General features: G+C 33.7%; 3 protein-coding genes across 11 annotated transcripts in view; 1 reads left to right on the top strand and 2 right to left on the bottom strand.

Annotated features, from left to right (window-relative positions):
- The window catches only part of LOC139488606 (E3 ubiquitin-protein ligase RNF14-like), a 48820-nt gene extending 25399 nt beyond the window's left edge, over positions 1-23421 (bottom strand). For 2 of the 8 annotated variants that reach the window (XR_011656049.1, XM_071274335.1), the window contains exons 1-7: positions 7448-7688; positions 6743-6847; positions 5588-5708; positions 4822-5056; positions 3595-3711; positions 2907-3089; positions 2385-2484 (exon numbers count right to left, since the gene is read on the bottom strand). Coding sequence is in view for 7 of the 8 variants with exons in the window: in XM_071274335.1 (XP_071130436.1) it covers positions 2385-2484; positions 2907-3089; positions 3595-3711; positions 4822-5056; positions 5588-5708; positions 6743-6847; positions 7448-7531 (945 nt within the window). In the remaining variant the exon portion in view is untranslated. Of the gene's footprint in view, positions 1-2384; positions 2485-2906; positions 3090-3594; positions 3712-4821; positions 5057-5587; positions 5709-6742; positions 6848-7116; positions 7367-7447; positions 7701-13041; positions 13127-14982 lie in introns of those variants that run through there. The other 6 variants (XM_071274368.1, XM_071274359.1, XM_071274354.1 and 3 more) reach the window with 6 other exon arrangements.
- On the top strand, positions 7855-24945 carry LOC139488635 (protein SMIM7 homolog). 2 transcript variants are annotated; one of them, XM_071274431.1, is made up of 5 exons: positions 7856-8009; positions 13200-13241; positions 13699-13748; positions 14241-14331; positions 24747-24945. In XM_071274431.1, exons 1-5 carry the CDS (start codon positions 7984-7986, stop codon positions 24760-24762), a joined length of 225 nt encoding a protein of 74 aa, XP_071130532.1. In that variant the 5' UTR covers positions 7856-7983; the 3' UTR covers positions 24763-24945. The 2 variants fall into 2 exon arrangements, with proteins under 2 accessions (XP_071130522.1, XP_071130532.1); XM_071274421.1 differs by lacking the exon at positions 14241-14331 and having other exon boundaries at positions 7855-8009.
- Positions 24946-25031: 86 nt separating this feature from the next.
- Positions 25032-25257, bottom strand: part of LOC139488634 (uncharacterized) — a gene marked incomplete in the record, with an annotated part of 7224 nt that continues 6998 nt past the window's right edge. Inside the window, 1 exon segment of the mRNA XM_071274406.1 lies at positions 25032-25142.

Here is a 25257-nt window from a genome sequence, read left to right on the forward strand (position 1 = left end):
TACTATATTATTATTAAATTCTTTTCTTAAAAAATTTAACTTATAAAGGGGAAACTGACATTTATGATATAGTTGCCAATGAGATAACAGTCTGGACACTTATCATCAGAGTCCAAGTCTCTTTTAGCAGTGACAGTTAAATTACAAGTCACTTTACATACATCAACAATCAATACATTCCATTGTTTTAAGGCAAATGAGGAAAATAAGAGTAACAATAGCTTTTGCCTTACTGCATGCACAAGAGAATATTAGAAATTAAAATATAAATAAGTAAATATCAGAGGCAAAAAAGACAGGACTTAGCCACTGGACTCTTAGTAAAGTATGACTTATCCTTAGGGGAGTTGATGTATACTAGAAAAAATGATGTTGATGATTTGACCCCATCAATCAGCATTTTAGCATTACATTATTGTCAATTGCTATCTGCTCTATTTGTTCCAACCTGTTATGAGAGTCAAAACGTATACCTAGGGTGGGAATTAAACCCATGTACGTTCTTTTACTTTATTGTTCTTTGTGTACATAAAATGTACATGTACATGAAATATATCAAATGCAAAAAAATGCTGTAATGTATCATTACACTCTCATTAGTTAAGGACCAAGAAAAGGAAGTCCCTGCGCCTACCTAGACGTATTTCTTGAGTAAGATTTATTATATTACTCTTGAAAGTATAACACGATAAAGGTTATTGGTAAGTATATAGTAACATCAACGTGTAATTCAGGTAAACAAACTGTCAAACATAAACAATCTACCACGTGTTTGTCTGCTGTGCTTGAATTCAAAACGACCCATCAGGCTTATTTACACGAATTGTTGCTCAATCAGACAGTTAAATATGTCCGTTTACCTTGTGGGGTCTGTTAAGAATGGATTTGCTGTTATAAATTGTGTATGCATGGAAATATAAGGAAGATAACATTGATTTTTACCGTAACTTTTGAATACACAACATTCCCAAGGTATCCCCACAAAACACATGGCTACTTTGTAACGACGGCTGGTAACGTGTAGCCACTTTCTAACGGCAAATGTAATTGGATGATATTTAAAGATCAATAATAAAATTGCTAATAAATGATTGGATACGAATTTGTGTCAGATTATAAATAGGTGAAAAAATGTAAACATTGAAATCCGCCATCTTGACGTAGGAAACAAACTAATTTTCAGTCTTGGATTAAAGGACATTGCGCACATTGCCAGCGTATCATGCATAAACAGTCAACTGCAAATATATCTTTTAATTTGTGTTTTACAATTACTTTTCTATGTTTTAGTTAATTTAATGTTTTAATTTACTACAGAATGGGACATCGTTCTCAAAGATGCTGTAGAAAAAATTATAGGTGGCGCTGTTGGTGGGCGTAAACATTTTACATACGGGTTCTTTTTTTGTCGACAAATTGACCTCTATCTGTCAGATTCAGGCGTTTGCCTTCCAACTGTTTTTGAGTTATTGTCCGAAGTGTTGAAAATCCCCCTTTTTTTATGAATAAAGCCCCATAAATCCAAAACTTAAAATCTGAAATTTATAAAAATTGAAAGGGAGCTTACATCAATAGATATAAACAATTCACCAAAGTTTCATGGACATTGGTGAAAGCCTTTTTGAGTTATTGTCCGAAGTGTTGAAAATCCCCCCTTTTTTATGAATAAAGCCCCATAAATCCAAAACTTAAAATCTGAAATTAAAAAAAAACGAAAGGGAGCTTACGTCAATAGATATAAACAATTCACTTAAGTTTCGTGGAAATTGGTGAAAGTGTTTTTGAGTTATTGTCCGAAGTGTGGACGACGGATGGACGGACGGACAGACAACGGTATACCATAATACGTCTCGTCTAAAAGACGACGGGCATATAAAAACCTGTTTTATGGAATCAGCAAAAGTAAGGTCAAAATTGGATCAACCTAAATATTTCAATGTGTAGGTGACTTCAGTTTTTTTAGGATATGATTATAATCCTGAATGTGTATCAATAAACTCATCATAGATACCAGGACTAAATTTAGTATAAAAGCCAGACACACGTTTCGTCTACAATATTCGTCAAATATTTGTCTTTTGATTTTAATGAGATAACAATTTTAAATTCTACAAAAAAAAATTGTGAGCAGTTACTAAAGAAATCACATTAATGAGTCTTGCATTTATATTCACTAAAAAAAGGCACACAATGATTTGTGAATTCTCAAGGAGGCACTCTATAATTAAATTTCAGGAATCATTACATTTACATTTTCTCCCTTTCTCATGTAAAAGTATTCTCCTGTGAATTGCTTCACAAACTTTGGCCCCAAATATATTAACCATGAGCTGGTTCAGCTAAATGTGTGAGCTTGACAATCAAGTAAACTAGTAAGTAAAAACCTGTAATATAAGCCTTTCCCATCTTTCATAATCATCATCATTCAGCACTTCCTTTAAAATGTATGGTCTGATTTCTGTTTCACATTTGGGTTCTGGACATCTAGAATTAAAAAAAAAAAATTCAAATCGCATTATGATTTGAAAAAAATGTATATTTTCAATTATCATTGGTTTATTGATTGATTGTTAGTGTTAAACACAACTTAAGCATTGTTGGCTAAATCATGGTTGCCAGTTTTTATATGTCTAGGAAACAAAGGAGAACCTGAACAAGCAGCAGAAAAACTGACAAAACCCAGTGATATTTCTTTCAGTATTCAATTTTATCTAATATCTAATCCATCATTCAAGATAGTTGTCAATACTTCTCAAGGTTTTGAAAATATATTTAAATTCTCAATTAATTTAATCAATTTAGGCAGCAAAGTGTTTTTTGAGTTACTTCCCATTTAGGAACCAACATTTTTGTTCACGCTTGAACAAATGTTACTTAAGTACACAAATTTAAACTGTAGTACTTACAATAAATGTTGAACAGTACCCTCTTTAACATGAATTGAACAATGTTCTGTCATGCATTCTCTACAAAAATGGTGTTTACATGGTAGCAGCCTGTAAAAATCTCTCCCTGACTTCTCACAAAAACATATACCACATTCCTGGTCATATTTTAAGAATTCTGTCATCTCTTCTTGCATATTATACCTGTAATAACAAAATATGTTTTGTGGTATAGTTCCATGACTGGAGTAAGATGTGTTGAAAAAAATAAAACAAATTAAACATATGATAATTTATCGAGGCAAAAAATAAGACAAAATGCATATCTTTATTAAGTTTTCTTGAATTTCTTGTTTTGTATCAAATTTTTGTTGGTTTATTTAGAATGGGAAAAGTATGTGTGCATACAAGAAATAACTTCAAATTCTGGAAAGATCATATAAATAACTATAAAGGAAGCTTACTTTATTGTTTCTTAGCTGATCACAATTTATTAATGTGGAAGTATATTAAGACGTAGTTATGGAAAATATTGTCAGTCTTATAACTGTAAATTTCTTGATTTTATATACTTCTTTTTAATTATCAAGTGTAAGTTAGATAAGTTGTCAAAAGCTTCAATTTCTGTGGCCCCCCAAAAAAGATCTCTATCAACGTTATTGGTCATTTTTAACAATGTAGGTAGATCCATTTTTTGTATAAATGATACCTGAGCATCTCGTTAACTGTATCATCTATATTATCACAATCAGGAACAGCCCTGGTGTCTATATCATCATCTGTCACACACTGTTGGACAAACACTTTATCACTGATACCTAAATAACTGAAATAGAGATATTAAAATACGTCAACTAATACATCCTAGCAATCTCATACACTTGCATTTCTAAGAACTTCCCAAATTCAAAGTATACATTAATTTGTAAAGGTCAACAGTTTGAAAACTGACTCAATGTTAACATTGGATTTTTTCACTGTGTTGAAGTTGCACTGTTTTTTTTCTGGTTGTTGTCTCTTTGACACATTCCCCATTTCAAATCTCAATTTTATAACCCTTGTGTTTTATTGCGAACCCTATGATAGTTTTCCATAGATTCACCTGCAAGTTACCTGTTCATTTAAACTTTTGGCAGTTCTATTGTCCCATCAAACAAATACAACAGGTATTGTTCTCTGTGTAGTTTATTCACTGGGACCTTTAAATTTCTTCTAGGAGAAATATATCACTCATTGATTAATTTACCTGAACAAAAAATTGAACTGTCAATGCTGAAAAAATACTTATACCAATACTAAGTAAGGACTCACAAAACTGCATGTGGTGTTGTATTTATTCAATACCAATAACTCGCTTTTAATGTGTTCAATATTAATACTGATTCAAAAATTTCTGATCAAATATTCACTTTTTTTGTGTGTTTGAAAAATTAAAATTTGAATATTATTATTTTTAAATTAAGGTCTTCATAAACATAAGTCTTTAAATGAAAAACAACAAAAATATGCAAATTCATTGGAAAATACTAAAAAATGTGTCTGAAATAAACTTTGTATTATTAAACCAGATTTTATATATTGAACAGATCTATTGAAAATATATTAATGATATATTGAATAAATACAATATTGCATACAGTTTATGTGAGTTTATAGAAGTATTTCAATAAAAAAGAAGATAATTTTTTGGTCAGGTAAATTAATCAATGAGTGATATATTTCTCCTAGAAGAAATTTAAAGGTCCCATCAAATAAACTAAACAGAGAACAATTACCTGTTGTATTTGTAAGATGGGACAATAGAACTTACAAAAGTTTAAATCAACAGGTAACTTGCAGGTGAATCTATGGAAAACTATCATAGGGTTCGCAATAAATATATAAATTTCTATGAAGAAAAAGAGCTTTTTCAAAGAAATAAAAAAATAAGACTTGCCTAAAAATATTATGTTCAAGCCAATCAATCCATGAGAAGAGTATTGGCATTGATGGACATTCATTCCATAGTTTATCCAGTTGTATACACAAAGAGGTCAGCTGGTCTCCATTCAACCATGATGAAGATAATGTGAAAATAGGTGGTTCACATGAAGGGTATCCAGGTGATAATACAACTGTTAGCCTCAAAGGAGTTAAAAACTTCACAGAAAATGAAGCAAATACTGTATTTCCTAGAAAAATCAAACAAAATTTAATAAATTTTTCCATAAAGAGATAATGCCTTTCATCATCAAGGACCAAATACTGAATTCCTTTGGAAATTATTTACCTTACCCTTGTTATAGATATTTAGTAGTATACATTGGTCACATTTAATATTTAATTTAATAGATAATTATCATATTTATTTCTTAGTACTGCTTGATCACGTTGATGTTTCATAATTTTTTTTACAAACAGACATTGCTGTGATGTCATTTTTTCAAAACACCAGATTACGTTTTGTTTATGTTTAAAACAATTTTAAAGAGTATTTGAAGGACAAGAACAAATATGCACCCATAGGAAAACTTGCTCTGCTCACACTAACATATATTTTGTTCAGTGAACCATTAAAATTTGGGTCATAACCATAATTATGTATATATTTATAAAGTTCAAATCATAATGAAAATGCAATCTATGTTTCAATTTAATATGAATGCAACTTCTATGGTTAATAACTTTAAAAAAAATAATTACATATAATCATATTTACATACTTGATTCTGATCTCTGTAGAAGTACATCTTTATTGTTAACATCATTTTCTCTAAAATCTTGTTCAGGCATGCACACATTTACAGTCATAACATCATATGGTGATTTCACTGGGACATGAAACTATAATAAATACAAAACATATTTTAAAAATTTAATACACAAAAGTGGCTACAAATTAAAGTGAAAAAGTATTCACACATTGTAACTTTAAAGAATAAAATTCAATATGTGTCTGTCCTATTTGTTATTTTTTATTGATTTTAAGCATAAATTACCTCTTGTTAACATGTTTAATTAGTTTTCTCATTTGAATTGATTTACATTTTCTTTTTTGGGACTTTTATAGCTGACTATAAGGTACACAAAGAGTACACATGTCATTTGGTTTCTTATACTTTGCTCATTGGTGAAGGCCATAAAGTGACCTATACAGTAGTTGTTAATTTCTGTCTCATGTTGGTCTCTTGTGGAGAGTTGTCTGACTGGCAATCATACAACATCTTCTTTTTTATATTTAATGCATAGGTTTTTTTAATTTGGTTTGCTTGGGCCATTTAAAGCTTATTATACTCTACAGAATTTGTTTTGTTCATTGTTGAAGGCATTAAATTGACCAATAGTTGTTTACACTTCATTCTTTGGTCTCTGGTGGAGAGTTTTCTCATGAGCAAACATACCACAATACAAATGTACCTTATCTCATGGGAAAACATTCCACAATACCTTATCTTTTTTATACATTTTTTTTTTTTTAAATCAGTCAGTTCCTAATGGGACTACATGTATTAGTATATTTTTCTAATGTTTGAAATTGTTTATAAATTTTTATTCCCTTTCAAATGAGAAAATAAGATCTGCATCCCACAATATCTGAACATTTGAATGTGTACACATTTTGTATTTATAGGCGTACTTTATAATTCTTTTTAAACCAGAGTCGTATAATTGTATGCTTATAAATGCAACAGATAGTTTTTCAATTATTTTTTTTATTAAGTAGTGTAATTATATAGCCAAATACTCTTTGTCAAGCAGCAGTCTTATTATAGCTGAATCATAAACTTAAATTTTCAGGTGAAGTTTAGGTTTACTACATTCTTTTTCTTTCTACTGTCATGATTGAATAAACTGCAAAGTAAATATTATTTTGATACCTGAAGTGAGAACATCTGATCATCTGTTAAATCTAATGGTCCATCACTTATTATACTAAATCTCTGGTCTCCCTCCACTTCAAATAAACACTGAAATGCTGACACCTGTACAAAATAAATTTGAATAAATTTATATGTATGATCTTTAACATTATTTTCTTGCACAAAACATCAAAACTTCAAAATTAAACAAACAATAAGGTCCCTTTGATCAATTTATCCACTATATTCCTAGAAACTAATACATCTATATGCTTGGCGTAGCTCAGTGGGGCAATACATTTACATCTAATAGTTAAAAAAAATCTACAAATGTATATCTTTAATAAGGCGAATAAAAATGTGTCCATGTATTTTTTGTTGTTGATAATTACATGAATTATGTGCACTTCCAATGTTTCACAAGTCATTCAAAACTCTGCCTCAAGAAGTTTTGTCACCTAACAAGATGTATTCATTCTCAGCATCAGGCATGAGAATGATACATGTGTATGTGTTTGGACCATGATCGACCCCCGTTACTGTTAGTGTTATAATATATTCTCCATACCTCTTTAAAAAAAAAAAAGAAAATAGCAATAAAAAGGAAATATATGCATTATAGGGACAGAAGAATACGGTCAAAAGTATACATCATATATATAAGATTATACATTGTATTTATAAATATTTATTTTTGATCATTTTTGTTTACAAGTACAAAACCTCGTCTTTCTGTTCTTGAAGATTTTCTACATGTTCTGGTGACCAGCTGAAATTAGAACCATACTCTCTGCCACCTTCAGCCATTGAAAAAATGGTTTATTGCAGCTTTTTGGAAATTATGTTGGGGAGAAGAAGATTGTGCAAGTTTGTTATTGCAACACCACAGATATATCTAAAACCCAGAAGAGGAGTCTTTGTAGGAAAGGAAACTACCAATATACAAATAATGAAATACATAATGTGCAATGACAATATTTTCATTAGGATATATTATATATATAATTTTTATTTCATTTATATTTCAAAATTGTAGAACTATACGAAAAGGAATAAAATAACATTTCAATTCTTGTACTTCGTAGTGTATTAACTTTTATTTCTTTTTGGTAATTAACTTTGGACCGGTGTTGATTTGTGACTTACAATATTAACAGTAGTTTCCGGTTGACAACACGAAAAAATCTAATAATTTGCAATGATAAATTCTGATATAATCTGACACTAGTTTTTATAGACAAGTTGAATATTCATTGAAGATGATATCTGACTTAATCCTATTTGGGTATGATTATTGTAGTTCATTAGAATATTTAGTAATACAAAAACATGCATGGGCTCTTTTATAGAAATTTACATGCACTGATGGAATTATAGTTAACCCGTACCAATGTAAACTCGTACCAACGTTAACTCGTACCACTAAAAAATAACTCGTACCAATGTAAACTCGTACCACTGCTAACTCGTACCAACTTATTTAAATGCATTTGATTGGTGTTTAATTATGAATATATACTGTTATTTTTCTCAATACCTCTTAAGTCTGTAAAATGTATATAATTTGAAAGTAAAATGATCAGTCTGTAGCTAATGTTCCATGTGTATTGGATATAGACAATACCTTGGCAGATTTGATTTGTTGTCTCCCTTGAATCATTCTTTTTTAAACTTATACTGATAACCATTGGATTTAATTTTTAATCATTCCAAATCAGTTACATTGAATAGATTTGGGTACTTTTCTTTTGTTTCTCGAAGGAATTTTATTCACTGAAAGAATTAATTTAGTGTATTTTAAAGGTTGTAAATTGTTTATGACCAACATGTTAAAAGTATGATTTTTTTTATATATAATATTTTGCACATGGTAATGAATACTACCGACGGTGCAAGGGCTGTATAGCCAGTCAAGGTCGTTAAAATCTTCCTTGACCGAAAAAATTCACAGGAAAATAAATGAGATTTGAAATCATCATCAGATTAGTCTTTCGTTTGCTATGTTGTCACGGTCTTCTGTGCTATTATTTATTATCCATGGCGTTTACTTCTTTTTATGAGTTTGACTGTCCATTCATGGTTCTAATGGTATTGTGAATAGCCAGTAGACGTAATGGTAGTGTGGCTGCCGGTAGTGTTGGCAGCATAATATTTTAAGTTTATTTCTATTTATGAGTAATGAGTTTGACTGTCCATCTGTATTGTGAATAATGGTAGGCTTAATGGTAGTACTGGCAGAATAACAATTAATTTGATCACACAATCAAAGGAATATCGTATATTAATTAGCATACAATCAAAGGAATGTAAAAAAAAACGTATTTTTGTCCAAGTTTTCATTAAAATCCAGTATAAAATTACAGTAATTCAACTTTTTTTTTATTAATTTTAGAAAGAAAAAACACCACAAAAATTTTTTTTTTTGGTACGACTTCCCAGTGGTACGACTTTAAGTTGGTACGAGTTAACTTTTTTGGTACGAGTTTCCGTTGGTACGAGTTAACTTGCTTCCCACTGATGCAGTTCTAGACTATTTTGTAGGCTAAAAACAAGAAAATTATATAATTTGGCACATACTATATTTTAAAGAAATTTTCTTCTCCTTTATTTACATACAACCCTCAACATTTTGAAGATTACTTTCTTGTGACACATGTTTCAAACTAATGGTGTCTTTCTTATACAAAATAATAACACTAATCAGAGATTACTCTTACGTCTAGTCCAAATAATCATGACGTCTTGAAAGGCTATTATAATTTTTTTCTTTGACGCCTGATTGAAGTAAGGCGTCAAAGAAAAAAATTATAATAGTCTTTTAAGACATCATAATTATTTGGACTATCTTACGTCCAGCAGCTGTCTTGCCAGTCAACCTGGGGCCGATATCAAAAAGTGGATATTTACCTGTCCAGAATGGATGCTCTGCTTTGTTGCTTCTGAGACTGACTGACAACCTTAGATCAATATTAATTGGGCGTCAATTTGTTCATTTTTAGCTCACCTGGCCCGAAGGGCCAAGTGAGCTTTTCTCACCACTTGGCGTCCGTCGTCCGTCGTCGTCGTCCGGCGTCGTCCGTCGTCGTCCGTCGTCGTCGTCGTCGTTAACAATTTACATTTTGAACTTCTTCTAGAGAACCACTGAATGGAATGGAACCAAACATGGCATGAATGTTCCTTATGAGGTGCTGACCAAGTGTTGTTACTTTGTAGCCGATCCATCATCCAAGATGGCCGCCAGCGGGGGACTTAGTTTAACATAGGACGCTATGGGAAATGCATACAAATGACTTCTTTTAGAGAACCACTGAATGGAATGGAACCAAACATTGCATGAATGTTCCTTATGAGGTGCTGACCAAGTGTTGTTACTTTGTTGCCGATCCATCATCCAAGATGGCCGCCAGCCGGGGACTTAGTTTAACATAGGACCCTATGGGAAATGCATACAAATGACTTCTTTTAGAGAACCACTGAATGGAATGAAATCAAACATGGCATGAATGTTTCTAATGTGGTGCTGACCAAGTGTTGTTACTTTGTAGCCGATCCATTATCCAAGATTGCCGCCAGCGGGGGACTTAGTTTAAGATAGGACCCTATGGGAAATGCATACAAATGACTTCTTTTAGAGAACCACTGAATGGAATAAAACCAAACATTGCATGAATGTTCCTTATGAGGTGCTGACCAAGTGTTGTTACTTTGTAGCCGATCCATCATCCAAGATGGCCGCCAGCAGGGGACTTAGTTTAACATAGGACCCTATGGGAAATGCATACAAATGACTTCTTTTAGAGAACCACTGAATGGAATAAAACCAAACATGGCATGAATGTTCCTTATGAGGTGCTGACCAAGTGTTGTTACTTTGTAGCCGATCCGTCATCCAAGATGGCCGCCAGTGGGGGACTTTTGAATAAAATTAAACATGTTCCTTTCCTTATAAATGAGGTTGTGTTGTCACTTTTAGCCAAATTTTATATTTTTTTATATGATTTCAAAAACCCAATTAGAATCAGGTGAGCGATACAGGCTCTTGAGAGCCTCTAGTTCATTTATCTCTTCATTATTGAAGTTTGATATGGGATGAGCTTTGACGTCCCAAGGCCCTAGCTTGTCTGTCAAAACAGCCGTTGGAACAGGTTGGGAACAAACCCCCTGTACATGGTGATTATACCTGTATAGGTTGCACTTGGTAAATACAGCTGTTTCTCAAAACACGCCTCTTTTAGGAAGATCTTAAATATTCATAGAAAATTAATTTTGTTTACATACTGGTTCCCAGTTATGCTCTCTGTGTTCCATCTCACAGAGACATAACTTGGAAATGTAACCAGTACATTTGCATGTGCATATTGTTTACATTGAGATCTGTGGTAACCTTTGATTCGAGGTAGGGGTAGTTAAGAAAATTAGTGTTAGTTAATTAAACTCTGAGAAGTTCAGGGCATATAAACGTTGAAAATATTCCGCACAGCCCTATATTTTGACCTTTGAATTTTTTTTGGGGGCAAATGAAATTTCAATTCTAGGATAAGATTTTTTCCAAAACTTCATAGTAAAAGTGGTACAGTTTGAGCCGTGAACAGTCAGGGGCGTTACTTAAACAAGTAACTTTTTTTAGTTACTTACATGTATATAGGTAATTTTTGTTATTAAAAAATATAAAATTACTCAATAGAGTTATTTTTAATTTCAATAGAAGCAGGGACTTAATGTAGTTTTCATGAATTTTGACATCCTTTTATATCATAAATTTAAGAATTTGTAAGATTTGAGAGGAGAATAGACATAAAGGGTTACTTTAAAAATAATGACAAAAATGTTACTTGAATAAGTTATTTTGTACATCTTTGAAAGAATTAGTAATAACACTTATTTAAGAAACATATGTAATTGTTTTGGGTTACAAGTTAGTTATAAATAACTTCAAGTCTTAATTAATTCATAAGTTTCTATCTATTTATATCTGTCTACCTTAAATATTTTGAAGGAAAACGATACTTTAATAGTCCCAAGAGACCAACCTTTGACCAAGAAGCGTCGATATCAAAGATAAGTGTGTCAGAAAAGCAATTAGTGTTTCAGAAGGATTAGATTTTATATTTCATGGGAAAAATAACCAGATGACTGTAAAAATTTGTTAAAACTAGTAAAATTTGTATAATTGGTCACCTATAAAAATAATATTTAGAAAAGTTACTTATATAAGTAATTTTTAAAATAGCCTCGTTTTCAACATAACTTACAATGTAGATAGGTAATTTTAAAAGTTACTTGTTTAAGTAATGCCCCTGACTGGTAAAAGGAGTTACTATGGGAAATTGCATTGTCAATATTTACAGAAATGCAACCTATAGACATGATAGAGGGACAATCCTTCTTTAGAGGGATAAAATTATCCCTCTACAGAGGAGTATTTTTGTTTACACTGGATTTAAAGCAAATCAGGGCACAATGGCATTTTCTAGTTATATTGGCTATAATCTCTAGCATTCTATGCATCAACATATGCTCTTTACTATTAATTAGGAAGAACAGTTTTCTGAAAGTGACAAAACTTGCAATCTATTGTATACCTATTTGAATACCTGATCAACAACAAAAGGAATCGTTGACCTTTAAATTTCATGTTAAATCTAACAATAGAAATTCTGTTCAGTGAGTAGAATTTACCTGATCAGCACTGCTTTCAATCATGGTGACAATAGATTGTATATTTAGTCAGATAAGCAGGAAACTGGGCATGTGCATATTAAATTAAGTACATCAATTGTGCATCAACTGTTGCAGGTTACTCACATAATAAGTAGAAAATGCCATTCTGCCCTATTTTGATTTAAATCCAGTCTAAACAAAAATACCCCTCTATAGAGGGATAATTTTATCTCATAATTTTATCCCTCTATAGAAGTATTATCCCTCTATACAGGTATAATCACCATATAGAGGGTTTGTTCCCAATCTGCGGAAGTCAGAGTAATCTCAGACTGTAATAACACTAAACCATATATTACATTATTATTGTCACATAATTATCGCCAGAAAGTAATCATCAACCAGTTGATGTTTTTCTGTATACATGTATAAAGAAGATAATAGTAATACATTTTAATGGTTGAAATAGAAATGAATATTGTGTTTCTAATGTACAAATCGACAAAAATGAATTCATTGTACGGTTTCTGAGCATTTTTTTAATTTGGCTACTAATAGTCCAAGTACATGTAGTTATGATGTCTTGAAAGTCTTTTCAAGATGTCATTATTAATTGGACAAGGTTACCATCAGAGACGATGATTTTTTTTTTTTACCATAAATCTCTCTTCAGTGGAACTTGTCACAGCTCCTTATATGATTACAGTCCTCACACCTTAAGCTTCCTATACAGTATGGATCCTTAAATAGAAATAGTTGACCAGTGCTTATACATGTTATACACTTTTTTGATGCAAATTTTCATTTTTTTTAGGACCTTAATGGTAAATGCAGGAGCTGTTCTCAATTTTAAGTTGTAAGTTTGAAATTATGAAAAACAGGAAATATACAAAAAAAATGTAGACATGGTAGAGTATATATATCTCAATGACATAAATGTACCTGCCAACTTTTCGAAATGCCCATGTGGGTTTAACGTGCAAGGTAGCTCTTAAAGTCCTACAAAACCTTCAAGAAGGGCTTCAAATACATTTTAATATTGTTTTTTTTGCTTCTTCATACTTTTACAAGCCCTCAGTCATTGTATACAATTTATATGCATTATGTACATAATTTTAAGACATCCATCAAGTAACATGATGTAAAAAAAACATTTTTAAATCTGTTTTAGAGGATTTGCTCATCTTTTCTATGGTGTTTCCTTCTAAATTTTTAAACCTACAAATGTATATCCAAATTTATGTTTTTGTGATGCAAAGATGTGTTTCATTATGAATTGATTGATGAAAATGAAAAGCTAAATATAATTCCAGGAGAAAAGGTAAAGAGGAAGCATTTGGAGCAAGTCTAGAGCCATCTGCTGGTAGGTTTTATTAAATGATGTAAAATTGAGAATGGAAATGGGGAATAATGTCAGAGAGACAACAACCCGACCATAGAGCAGACTGCACCAATGGGTCTTCAATGCAGTGAGAAACTCCCACACCTCGAGGAGTCCTTCAGCTGGCCCCTAAACAATATGTATGTATAGTTCAGTGATTATGGATGTCATACTAAACTCCGAATTATACACAAGAAACTAAAATATTTTTTTTTGTATTTGTTTCGTCCAGCTGAAAGCTAAAGTATTTTTTTAATACTAATTTGTACAACATCAAATTTTTTTATTTTTTTTTATTAATCTTCATTAATTTGCAAACTTGTTTAATGGCATTGCTTTAAATGCTAATATTCATGAAAAGACATTTTTACATTCCAGAATTTCATAATTTTATTTTCATTTTATACAAAGTACATGTATTATAAATTGTTATGTATATGTGATGGTTAATAATGGTTTATATATTTTGTACAGGAGATAAAGTGAGAGAGTTCCTGTTGAGTCTGAGATACTTTAGAATCTTCATAGCTCTTTGGAATATATTTGTTATGTTTTTAATGATTGTGTAAGTTATTTTACCCTATTTAAATTCTTTCGAACAAAGGGAATGGGTTATAGGCCTTTGCTGGAAAAAATATGTTCTGAATTTCTTTAAACATTTGTTTACATCTGACAGTGATACATTTTTGGGGGTTTTGTTTGTCAGTTTCAAAATTAAGTTAAAGTAACTTTTCTACATAAGACCTGGAATATAAAAGTTGTTATTCATTCATTTGGTCTGATTTTGCCATATGATAAGGGACTTTCTATTTTAAATTTCCTCGTAGTTCATTATTTTAGTGATTTTACTTTTTTGTACCAAAAAACTATAAAAAAATTTGTTGACATGATTTGAGGAAACAATCAGTGATTTTTTATATTTTTTAATCATACTGAGTTTTAGTTTCATTGACATTTAAGACTACATTTCATTCCGTTGAGACACAATATACTTTTTTTATGAAATAGAAATAGTAGACTAGTAGTATCTTAAAACATTATAAATTTTACTATTTTTTGCTTTCTATGTGTTTCTTCACCTTATAAGTATGCAGATAAAACACCTTAAATACCTCAGTACTCATGTTCAAGCTGTCAGAAATACAGAACTACACGTATATACATCTTGAAATATAAAAGACATTTTATAAATTTCATTCTTACTTTAAATACTTACTTATATCCTCTTCATCCCAAATGGCACATAAGGCTACCACAAGCTTCTATTTTTACCTGTTCTTTCCACATTCGGAGCTTTCCTGCTGGTGTACCAAATCTCGTTTAGCTCACTTGCAACATTTCTCCTTCAGGTTGTACATGGTTGGCCTAGTTTTCTCCTTAATGTTGCTATCCAGTTGAGCGCTACTTTAGTGTTTTTTCAATTAGCATTCTCAAAACATGGCTTAGACATCTAAATTGTCTTTATCTCATATGTGATGTTCTCACAATTGCTTCTTTTCAGTAAGTTTTTAATGCTGATCTTACTTGACCAAAATATTTCTTAAGGTGTTGATGGATATAACATAAGTTTTTGGATGGGAATATTCAGATCGGTTTTCTGTGCAACTTGGCCATCAGGGCTTTTATTGCAGCTGATTTTGAGTTGTTGTTTTTTTCTGCAGGATCATCTCAAAAGTCTAAGACTTCCAATTGAATGGAAAGGGTCCATTAAATTCCAATCTTTTTTTTTGTTATATCCAGTCTATAACCATAAGAAATAGTATAGGTGATAGGATACATCCTTGCATTATGTGTGATCTTAGTTTAAAGGACTTGGTGGGATGATGCTGCACTCATAGTTTTGATAAAAGGATTTTAGGAGTGTTATCTACGGAGAAATTTCATAAACTGTAAGTATTTTCCACAGGTTTTTCAATTTGGACACTGTCAAATAATTTTATAAAATGTATAAGTTGACAAGCAGAGGTGTGGTCCACTTGATGCATTACTCTATTATATTTCGTAGGGCAAATATTTAGTCTATGCAACCTTTGCCCTTTCTTTAGTCTGCTTGTTCTCTGAATTTGTTGTCAATTGCTTCTTCAATTCTGCCTAAAAGGACATTACAAAATACTTTGTTGGGTACAGATAATAGGATTATCCCTCTCATCCCCCTTGTAACAGAATAAGTCACCTTTCTTGGAGAGTTTCACAATCAATTCATTCTGACAGTCAAATGGGAAATTCTCCTTTGCCCAGATATTCTCAACAGATAACAAGAAGCCTTTGTTGATGTGTTTTATATATCTGATTTCAACCTTTCATCTTGTATAGAACCTATGCCAATGGCTTTAAGATAATTTAAGGACTTTTGGCTTTTCTTACTCCTTCAATGTATAGGAGGACTGGTTTCTATTTCAATGTTCACAGCAATAGGTATTTGGTATGCCTCAACCAATGGATCAGGACAATAAAGACTAGTATTTCCTCACAATACTGTAGCAAACTTTTTGCCAGTTCTTCCTTTGTTGTAAGTGTGTTCCTTGTTGATCTTTCCTTTGCATTGTTTGTACATTTTATCCTCCACTCAGTTGTTTTTTTTGTATACAACATGTATTTCACCATGGGCTGCTACGTTTTCTACCTCTTGTGTTAAGATTTCCACATACATTTTGTAGTTTCTTCTGTCCTTTCTAGCACTTTATTTAATTTCTTTTTCTTTGGCTTTGCATACTAACTGTAGTTGTTCTTTTAACCTTGTTGACTAAGTGTTTAGGTTTTTGTTTTGTTTTATATCTTTACATTCTTCTATCTTTTGCCATGTATCCAACAACCCTACCTTATTTTTGTTCTTTTGTTATCCAAGTATTTTCTCTGTTGATTAAAATCCCAATTGTTCTATTTCAATCCAGTTCTCTTCTATATTTTTATAGGTGTTTTTTAAAACACTAAATCAGGTTTCAGCTCTTAGTTTAATGCTTTCTAATTATTGGTGTTTTAAGCATTCAATATCAGATCTTTTTATGTATGGTTGGGTCAGTGCTTTGGTGTTTTTCTTAATTTGAGCTGTACTGGTCCTAGTACATGTAACAGCTAGTGGTCACTGCTTACTTCAGTGAATCTCAATACTCTGACATCTATCAGGTAGAGACCTCTTGTCAATTTTTGTTTATTAAATCATAATCAATTTGATTAATGGTGGTTCCATTTGGTGATTACTGAGTTACTTTATATATGTTTTTATGGTGAAAAAATGGACCCTCCTATTACACAGTTGCTGTTCAAACAAAACCCTGAAAGTTGGTCCCAATTCTCTATTCTATTACCACAGCTGCACTCAAGGTAAGAGTCTTCCTTCACACACTTGTGTTAAGAGACAGCCAGTATGGGATGGTGGTTTCTTGCAGGAATTGTATTTACCCCTTTCTCAGTAAGATTCTTCCTTCACACAATTGTAATTAGAGTCAGCTAGTGTGTGATGTTGTTTTCTTGCAGGAATTATATTTACCCATATCTCAGCAAGACTCACACTTGTTATTATAGACAGCTAGTATGTAATGGGTGTTTTCTGCCAGTATTCATAATTACCAATATCTGAGTAAGACTCTTTTTTCACACTTTGTATTAAGAGATTGCCAGTATGTGATGAATGTTTCTTGCAGGGATAGCATTCAACAATATCTGAGTAAGACTCTTCCTTCACACACTTGTATTTAGGGACAGCTTGTTTGTTATGATTTTTTTCTTGCAAGAATCGCATTTACTCATATCTCTGTAAGTTTCTTACTTCAGACTCTTGTAGCTATAGGTAGCTAGTATGTAATGGTGGTTTCTTGCAGGAATCGTATTTAACCTTATCTCAGTCAGCCTCTTCCTTCACACACTTGTATTTAAAGACAGATATAATGTGTTATTGTTTTCTTGCACATGATGGTCTTTTCTTGCAGGATTTGTTTTTACAAATATCCCAGTAGGACTCTTCTCTTTCAGACTCTTGTAATATAGACAGCCAGTGTGTGATGATGGTTTCTTGCAGGATTTTTATTTACCAATATCTCAGTAGAACTCTTCCCTCAGACTTTTGTAATATCGACAGCCAGTGTGTGATTGTGGTTTCTTGCAGGATTTGTATTTACCAATATCTCAGTAGGACTCTTCCTACAGACCCTTGTAATATAGACAGCCAGTGTGTGATGGTGGTTTCTTGCAGGATTTGTATTTATCAATATCTCAGTAGAACTCTTCTTTCAGACTCTTGTAATTATAGACAGCCAGTGTGTGATGGTGGTGTCTTACAGGATTTGTATTTACCAATATCTCAGTAGGACTCTTCCCTCAGACACTTGTAATATAGACAGCCAGTGTGTGAGGTGGTGTCTTGCAGGATTTGTATTTACCAATATCTCAGTAGGACTCTTCCCTCAGACCCTTGTAATATAGACAGCCAGTGTGTGATGGTGGTTTCTTGCAGGATTTTGTATTTACCAATATCTCAGTAGGACTCTTCCCTCAGACCCTTGTAATATAGACAGCCAGTGTGTGATGATGGTTTCTTGCAGGATTTTGTATTTACCAATACCTCAGTAGGACTCTTCTATCAGACACTTGTAATATAGACAGCCAGTGTGTGATGGTGGTGTCTTGCAGGATTTGTATTTTCCAATATCTCAGTAGGACTCTTCCCTCAGACACTTGTAATATAGACAGCCAGTGTGTGATGGTGGTGTCTTGCAGGATTTGTATTTTCCAATATTTCAGTAAGACTCTTCCTTCAGACATTTGTAATATAGACAGCCAGTGTGTGATGGTGGTTTCTTGCAGGATTTGTATTTACCAATATCCCAGTAGGACTCTTCTTTCAGACACTTGTAATATAGACAGCTAGTGTGTGATGGTGGTTTCTTGCAGGATTTGTATTTACCAATATCTCAGTAGGACTCTTCCCTCAGACTCTTCTAATATCGACAGCCAGTGTGTGATTGTGGTTTCTTGCAGGATTTGTATTAACCAATATCTCAGTAGGACTCTTCCATCAGACTCTTGTAATAAAGACAGCACTGTGTGATGGTGGTTTTTTGCAGGATTTGTATTTACCAATATCTCAGTAGGACTCTTCCCTCAGACTCTTGAAATCTCGACAGCCAGTGTTTGATGGTGGTTTCTTGCAGGATTTGTATTTACCAATATCTCAGTAGGACTCTTCCTTCAGACACTTGTAATATAGACAGCCAGTGTGTGATGGTGGTGTCTTGCAGGATTTGTATTTACCAATATCTCAGTAGGACTCTTCCCTCAGACCCTTGTAATATAGACAGCCAGTTTGTAATGGTGGTTTCTTGCAGCATTTGTATTTACCAATATCTCAGTAGGACTCTTCCTTCAGACACTTGTAATATAGACAGCCAGTGTGTGATGGTGGTTTCCTGCAGGATTTGTATTCACCCATATCTCAGTAGGACTCTTCCTTCAGACACTTGTAATATAGACAGCCAGTGTGTGATGGTGGTTTCTTGCAGGATTTGCATTTACCCATATCTCAGTAGGACTCTTCCCTCAGACACTTGTAATGTAGACAGCCAGTGTGTGATGGTGGTTTCTTGCAGGATTTGCATTTACCCATATCTCAGTAGGACTCTTCCCTCAGACACTTGTAATATAGACAGCCAGTGTGTGATGGTGGTTTCTTGCAGGATTTGCATTTACCCATATCCCAGTAGGACTCTTCTCTTTCAGACTCTTGTAATATAGACAGCCAGTGTGTGATGATGGTTTCTTGCAGGATTTTTATTTACCAATATCTCAGTAGGACTCTTCCCTCAGACTTTTGTAATATCGACAGCCAGTGTGTGATTGTGGTTTCTTGCAGGATTTGTATTTACCAATATCTCAGTAGGACTCTTCCTTCAGACTCTTGTAATTATAGACAGTCAGTGTGTGATGGTGGTTTCTTGCAGGATTTGTATTTACCAATATATCAGTAGGACTCTTCCTTCAGACTCTTGTAATTAAAAAAGCCAGTGTGTGATGGAGGTTTATTGCAGGATTTGTATTTACCAATATCTCAGTAGGACTCTTCCCTCAGACTCTTGTGTGATTGTGGTTTCTTGCAGGATTTGTATTTACCAATATCTCAGTAGGACTCTTCCTTCAGACTCTTGTAATTAAAAAAGCCAGTGTGTGATGGAGGTTTATTGCAGGATTTGTATTTACCAATATCTCAGTAGGACTCTTCCCTCAGACTCTTGTAATATAGACAGCCAGTGTGTGATGGTGGTTTTTTGCAGGATTTGTATTTACCCATATCTCAGTATGACTACAGTCACTTGTTAAAGTAGACAGCCAGTTGGTAATGGTGGTGTTTTGCAGGATTTGTATTTACCAATATCTCAGTAGGACTCTTCCCTCAGACCCTTGTAATATAGACAGCCAGTGTGTGATGATGGTTTCTTGCAGGATTTGTATTTACCAATATCTCAGTAGGACTCTTCCCTCAGACTCTTGTAATATAGACAGCCAGTGTGTGATGGTGGTTTTTTGCAGGATTTGTATTTACCCATATCTCAGTATGTCTCTTCCTACAGTCACTTGTTAAAGTAGACAGCCAGTTTGTAATGGTGGTTTCTTGCAGGATTTGTATTTACCAATATCTCAGTAGGACTCTCCCTTCAGACACTTGAAATTATAGACAGCCAGTGTGTGATGGTGGTTTCTTGCAGGATTTGTATTTACCAATATCTCAGTAGGACTCTTCCTTCAGACTCTTGTAATTATAGACAGCCAGTGTGTGATGGTGGTGTCTTGCAGGATTTGTATTTACCAATATCTCAGTAGGACTCTTCCCTCAGACCCTTGTACAATATAGACAGCCAGTTTGTAATGGTGGTTTCTTGCAGCATTTGTATTTACCAATATCTCAGTAGGACTCTTCCTTCAGACACTTGTAATTATAGACAGCCAGTGTATGATAGAGGTTTCTTGCAGGATTTGTATTTACCAATATCTCAGTAGGACTCTTCCCTCAGACCCTTGTAATATAGACAGCCAGTTTGTAATGGTGGTTTCTTGCAGCATTTGTATTTACCAATATCTCAGTAGGACTCTTCCCTCAGACCCTTGTAATATAGACAGCCAGTTTGTAATGGTGGTTTCTTGCAGCATTTGTATTTACCAATATCTCAGTAGGACTCTTCCTTCAGACACTTGAAATTATAGACAGCCAGTGTGTGATGGTGGTTTCTTGCAGGATTTGTATTTACCCATATCTCAGTAGGACACTTCCTTCAGACCCTTGTAATATAGACAGCCAGTGTGTGATGGTGGTGTCTTGCAGGATTTTTATTTACCAATATCTCAGTAGGACTATTTCTTCAGACACTTGTAATTATAGACAGCCAGTTTGGAATGGTGTTTTCTTGCAGCAACCGTATCAACCAATATCTCAATAAGACTCTTCTTTCAGACTCTTGTAATTATAGACAGACAGTTTCTTCACCCACTTGCATGAAGACTTAGAGGCAGTTAGTACATAATGCAGTTATCTTGCAGTAATCATATCTACCCATATCTCAGTAAAAATCTTCCTTCACACACTTGTATGTAGAAGCAGCTAGTACATGCTGATGGTGCCTTACAGTTATCGTATCTACCCATATCACAGTAAAAATCTTCCTTCACACACTTGTGATTATAGACAGCTAGTATGTGATGAATGTTTCTTGCAGTAATTGCAACTACCAATATCTCAATACGAATCTGCCTTACTCTTGTAATTATAGACAGCCAGTTTCTTCACACACTTGCATGTAGAGGCAGCTAGTACATGATGGTGTTATCTTGCAGTTTTCTTATCTACCCATATCTCAGTAAAAAAATCTTCCTTCACACACTTCCATGTAGAGGCAGCTATAACAAGATGGTGTTATCTTGGAGTCATCGTATCTACCCATATCTCAGTAAAAACCTTCCTTCACACACTGTCATGAAGAAGTAGCTAGTACATGGCGGTGTTATCTTGCAGTAATCGTGTCTACCCATATCTCATTAAAAATCTTTCTTCACACACTTGCATGTACAGTCAGCTAGTACATGATGGTATTATCTTGCAGTTTTTCTATCTACCCATATCTCTGTAAAACTCTTCCTTCTCACACTTGCATGTACAGGCAGCTAGTACATAATGGTGTCATCTTGCAGTTTTCGTATCTACCCATATCTCAGTAAAAATCTTCCTTCACACTCTTGCATGTAGAGACAGCTAATACATGATGGTAGTATCTTGCAGTTATTGTATCTACCCATATCTCAGTATAAATATTCCTTCACACTTGCATGTAGAGGCAGCTAGTACCTGATGGTGTTATCTTGCAGTTTTCCTATCTAACCATATCTCAGAAAAAAATCTTCTTTCACACACTTTCATGTAGAGGCAGCTATTACATGATGGTCTTATCTTGGAGTCATTGTATCTACCCATATCTCAGTTAATACCTTCCTTCACACACTTGTATGTAGAGACAGCTAGTACATGATGGTAGTATCTTGCAGTTTTCCTACCTAACCATATCTCAGAAAAAAATCTTCTTTCACACACTTTCATGTAGAGGCAGCTATTACATGATGGTGTTATCTTGGAGTCATCGTATCCACCTATATCTCAGTAAAAACCTTTCTTCACACACTGTCATGAAGAAGTAGCTAGTACATGGTGGTGTTTTCTTGCAGTAATCGTATCTACCCATATTTCAGTTAAAATCTTCCTTCACACACTTTCATGTAGTGACAGCTAGTACATGATGGTGTTATCTTGGAATCATCGTATCTACCCATACCTCAGTAGAAATCGTATTTCACCAACTCGCATGTACAGGCAGCTAGTACATGATGGTGTTATCTTGCAGTAATCGTGTCTATCCATATTTCAGTAAAAATCTGTTTTCACTTGCATGTACAGGCAGCTAGTACATGATGGTGATATCTTGCAGTCTTCCTCTCTACCCATATCTCATTGAAAATCTTCCTTCACACACTTGCATGTAGAGGCAGCTAGTACATGATGGTGTTATCTTGGAGTCATCGTATCTACCCATACCTCAGTAAAAATCGTCCTTCACCCACTTGCATGTACAGGCAGCTAGTACATGATGGTGTTATCTTGCAGTTTTCCTATCTACCCATACCTCAGTAAAAATCGTCCTTCACACACTTGCATGTACAGGCAGCTAGTACATTATGGTGTTATCTTGCAGTTTTCCTATCTACCCATATCTCAGTAAAAATCTTCCTTCACACACTTACATGTTCAGGCAGCTAGTACATAGTGGTGTTTTCTTGGAGTCATTGTATCTACCCATATCTCAGTTAATACCTTCCTTCACACACTTGTATGTAGAGACAGCTAGTACATGATGGTAGTATCTTGCAGTTTTCCTACCTAACCATATCTCAGAAAAAAATCTTCTTTCACACACTTTCATGTAGAGGCAGCTATTAACATGATGGTGTTATCTTGGAGTCATCGTATCCACCTATATCTCAGTAAAAACCTTTCTTCACACATTGTCATGAAGAAGTAGCTAGTACATAGTGGTGTTTTCTTGCACATGTTGCAGTAATCGTATCTACCCATATTTCAGTAAAAATCTTCCTTCACACACTTGCATGTAGAGGCAGCTAGTACATTGATGGTTGTTATCTTGGAGTCATCGTATCTACCCATACCTCAGTAAAAATCGTTTTTCACCAACTTGCATGTACAGGCAACTAGTACATGATGGTGTTATCTTGCAGTAATCGTGTCTATCAATATTTCAGTAAAAATCTGTTTTCACACACTTGCATGTACAGGCAGCTAGTACATGATGGTGATATCTTGCAGTTTTTCCTCTCTACCCATATCTCAGTGAAAATTTTACTTCACACACTTTCATGTTGAGGCAGCTAGTACATGATGGTGTTATCTTGGAGTCATCGTATCTACCCATACCTCAGTAAAAATCGTCCTTCACCCACTTGCATGTACAGGCAGCTAGTACATGATGGTGTTATCTTGCCGTTTTCCTATCTACCCATATCTCAGTAAAAATCGTCCTTCACACACTTGCATGTACAGGCAGCTAGTACATGATGGTGTTATCTTTGCCGTTTTCCTATCTACCCATATCTCAGTAAAAATCTTCCGTCACACACTTGTATGTAGAGACAGCTAGTACATGATGGTAGTATCTTGCAGTTATCGTATCTACCTATATCTCTGTAAAAATCTTTCTTCACATACTTGTTTTAGAGACAGCTAGTACGTGACGGTGTTTTCTGACAGGATACTTTACAATCCAAACTGGCAATTTTTCCTATAAATTGAAAGTAAATACTCATCTTTATTACTCAATTTTGAATAAAATAATTGAACTGAGGTTAACTAGATTGATTATAAACCAGTGTAAAATTTCGTTGATTGGAAAGCCTTTTTTGTAGATGGCAAGGAACTCGAATTACATGAGAAAACTACCAAACATATGCAGGTATATGCTTTTTCACAAGTAATATCAAATACACAGATATCAAGTCTTAGGCATATGTTGCAGTACAGTATGGTCACGGGGGGGGGGGGGGGTCTCAACATGGGATTTTGGGTACAGGTGTGCAGCTGGGATTTTAAAAACACCCCCCATATCATATATTGAATAATTGTGAAATTGAACCTATACATATATTTTACAGCGAAATCATAACCCATTCATTATATTTATCACCCATTGATATATCACAATCGGTCAATTACTACCTATTGATATATTTCCTCGGTAAAATTGCACCCCATTGATATATTTGACGGATCAAAAAAGGGACCCATTCCAGCGGCACATATGTATATACCTTTATATAGGAAGAGACCACCCCCCCCCCCCCCCCCCCCCCCCCCCCCCCCCCCCGTGAGTATGGTACTCCCTTTTTATAATTAATTAAATGATACAATTTATTATATAATAATTCAATATTTTTTAGATTTTTTAGCCACTAGGGAATCAGCATATACAAGGATTTTGTTGGATACATCATTTGGATCAGTAATTGGGACATTAATCATTACATTGGATGCTGATATTTGGACATTTTTTTATGGATGATTGACCTTCACCATGTGATATTGTCATGTTTATTACTGTTGATCAGTTTTAAGAAATCATTAAAATATTTATGTACATATGATATTTGTTACTTCAATAATAACATAACCAGGTACCAATAATTCTGCACCCGGTGTGCATTTGGACAATTATGTCTATTCAGTGATACACGAGTCATTATATTTGAAAATCCAAAGGTTATTGAAAAGTTGAAGAGCTATAAATTACGAAAGGACAAAAAAGGTATAGCCAAAGCTAGGCAAGAAATCAGAATTATGCATCGCGGAGTGACGGAGATAATTACATATAAAGATAAACGGACAACTTACCCCTTAACAATGTAGTCGTTTTTTCTGAGGCTAATTCTTGACTTATTGGTGTTTAATTTC

This window comes from Mytilus edulis, chromosome 1 (assembly GCF_963676685.1).
Source record: "Mytilus edulis chromosome 1, xbMytEdul2.2, whole genome shotgun sequence".
Lineage (NCBI taxonomy): Eukaryota > Metazoa > Mollusca > Bivalvia > Mytilida > Mytilidae > Mytilus > Mytilus edulis.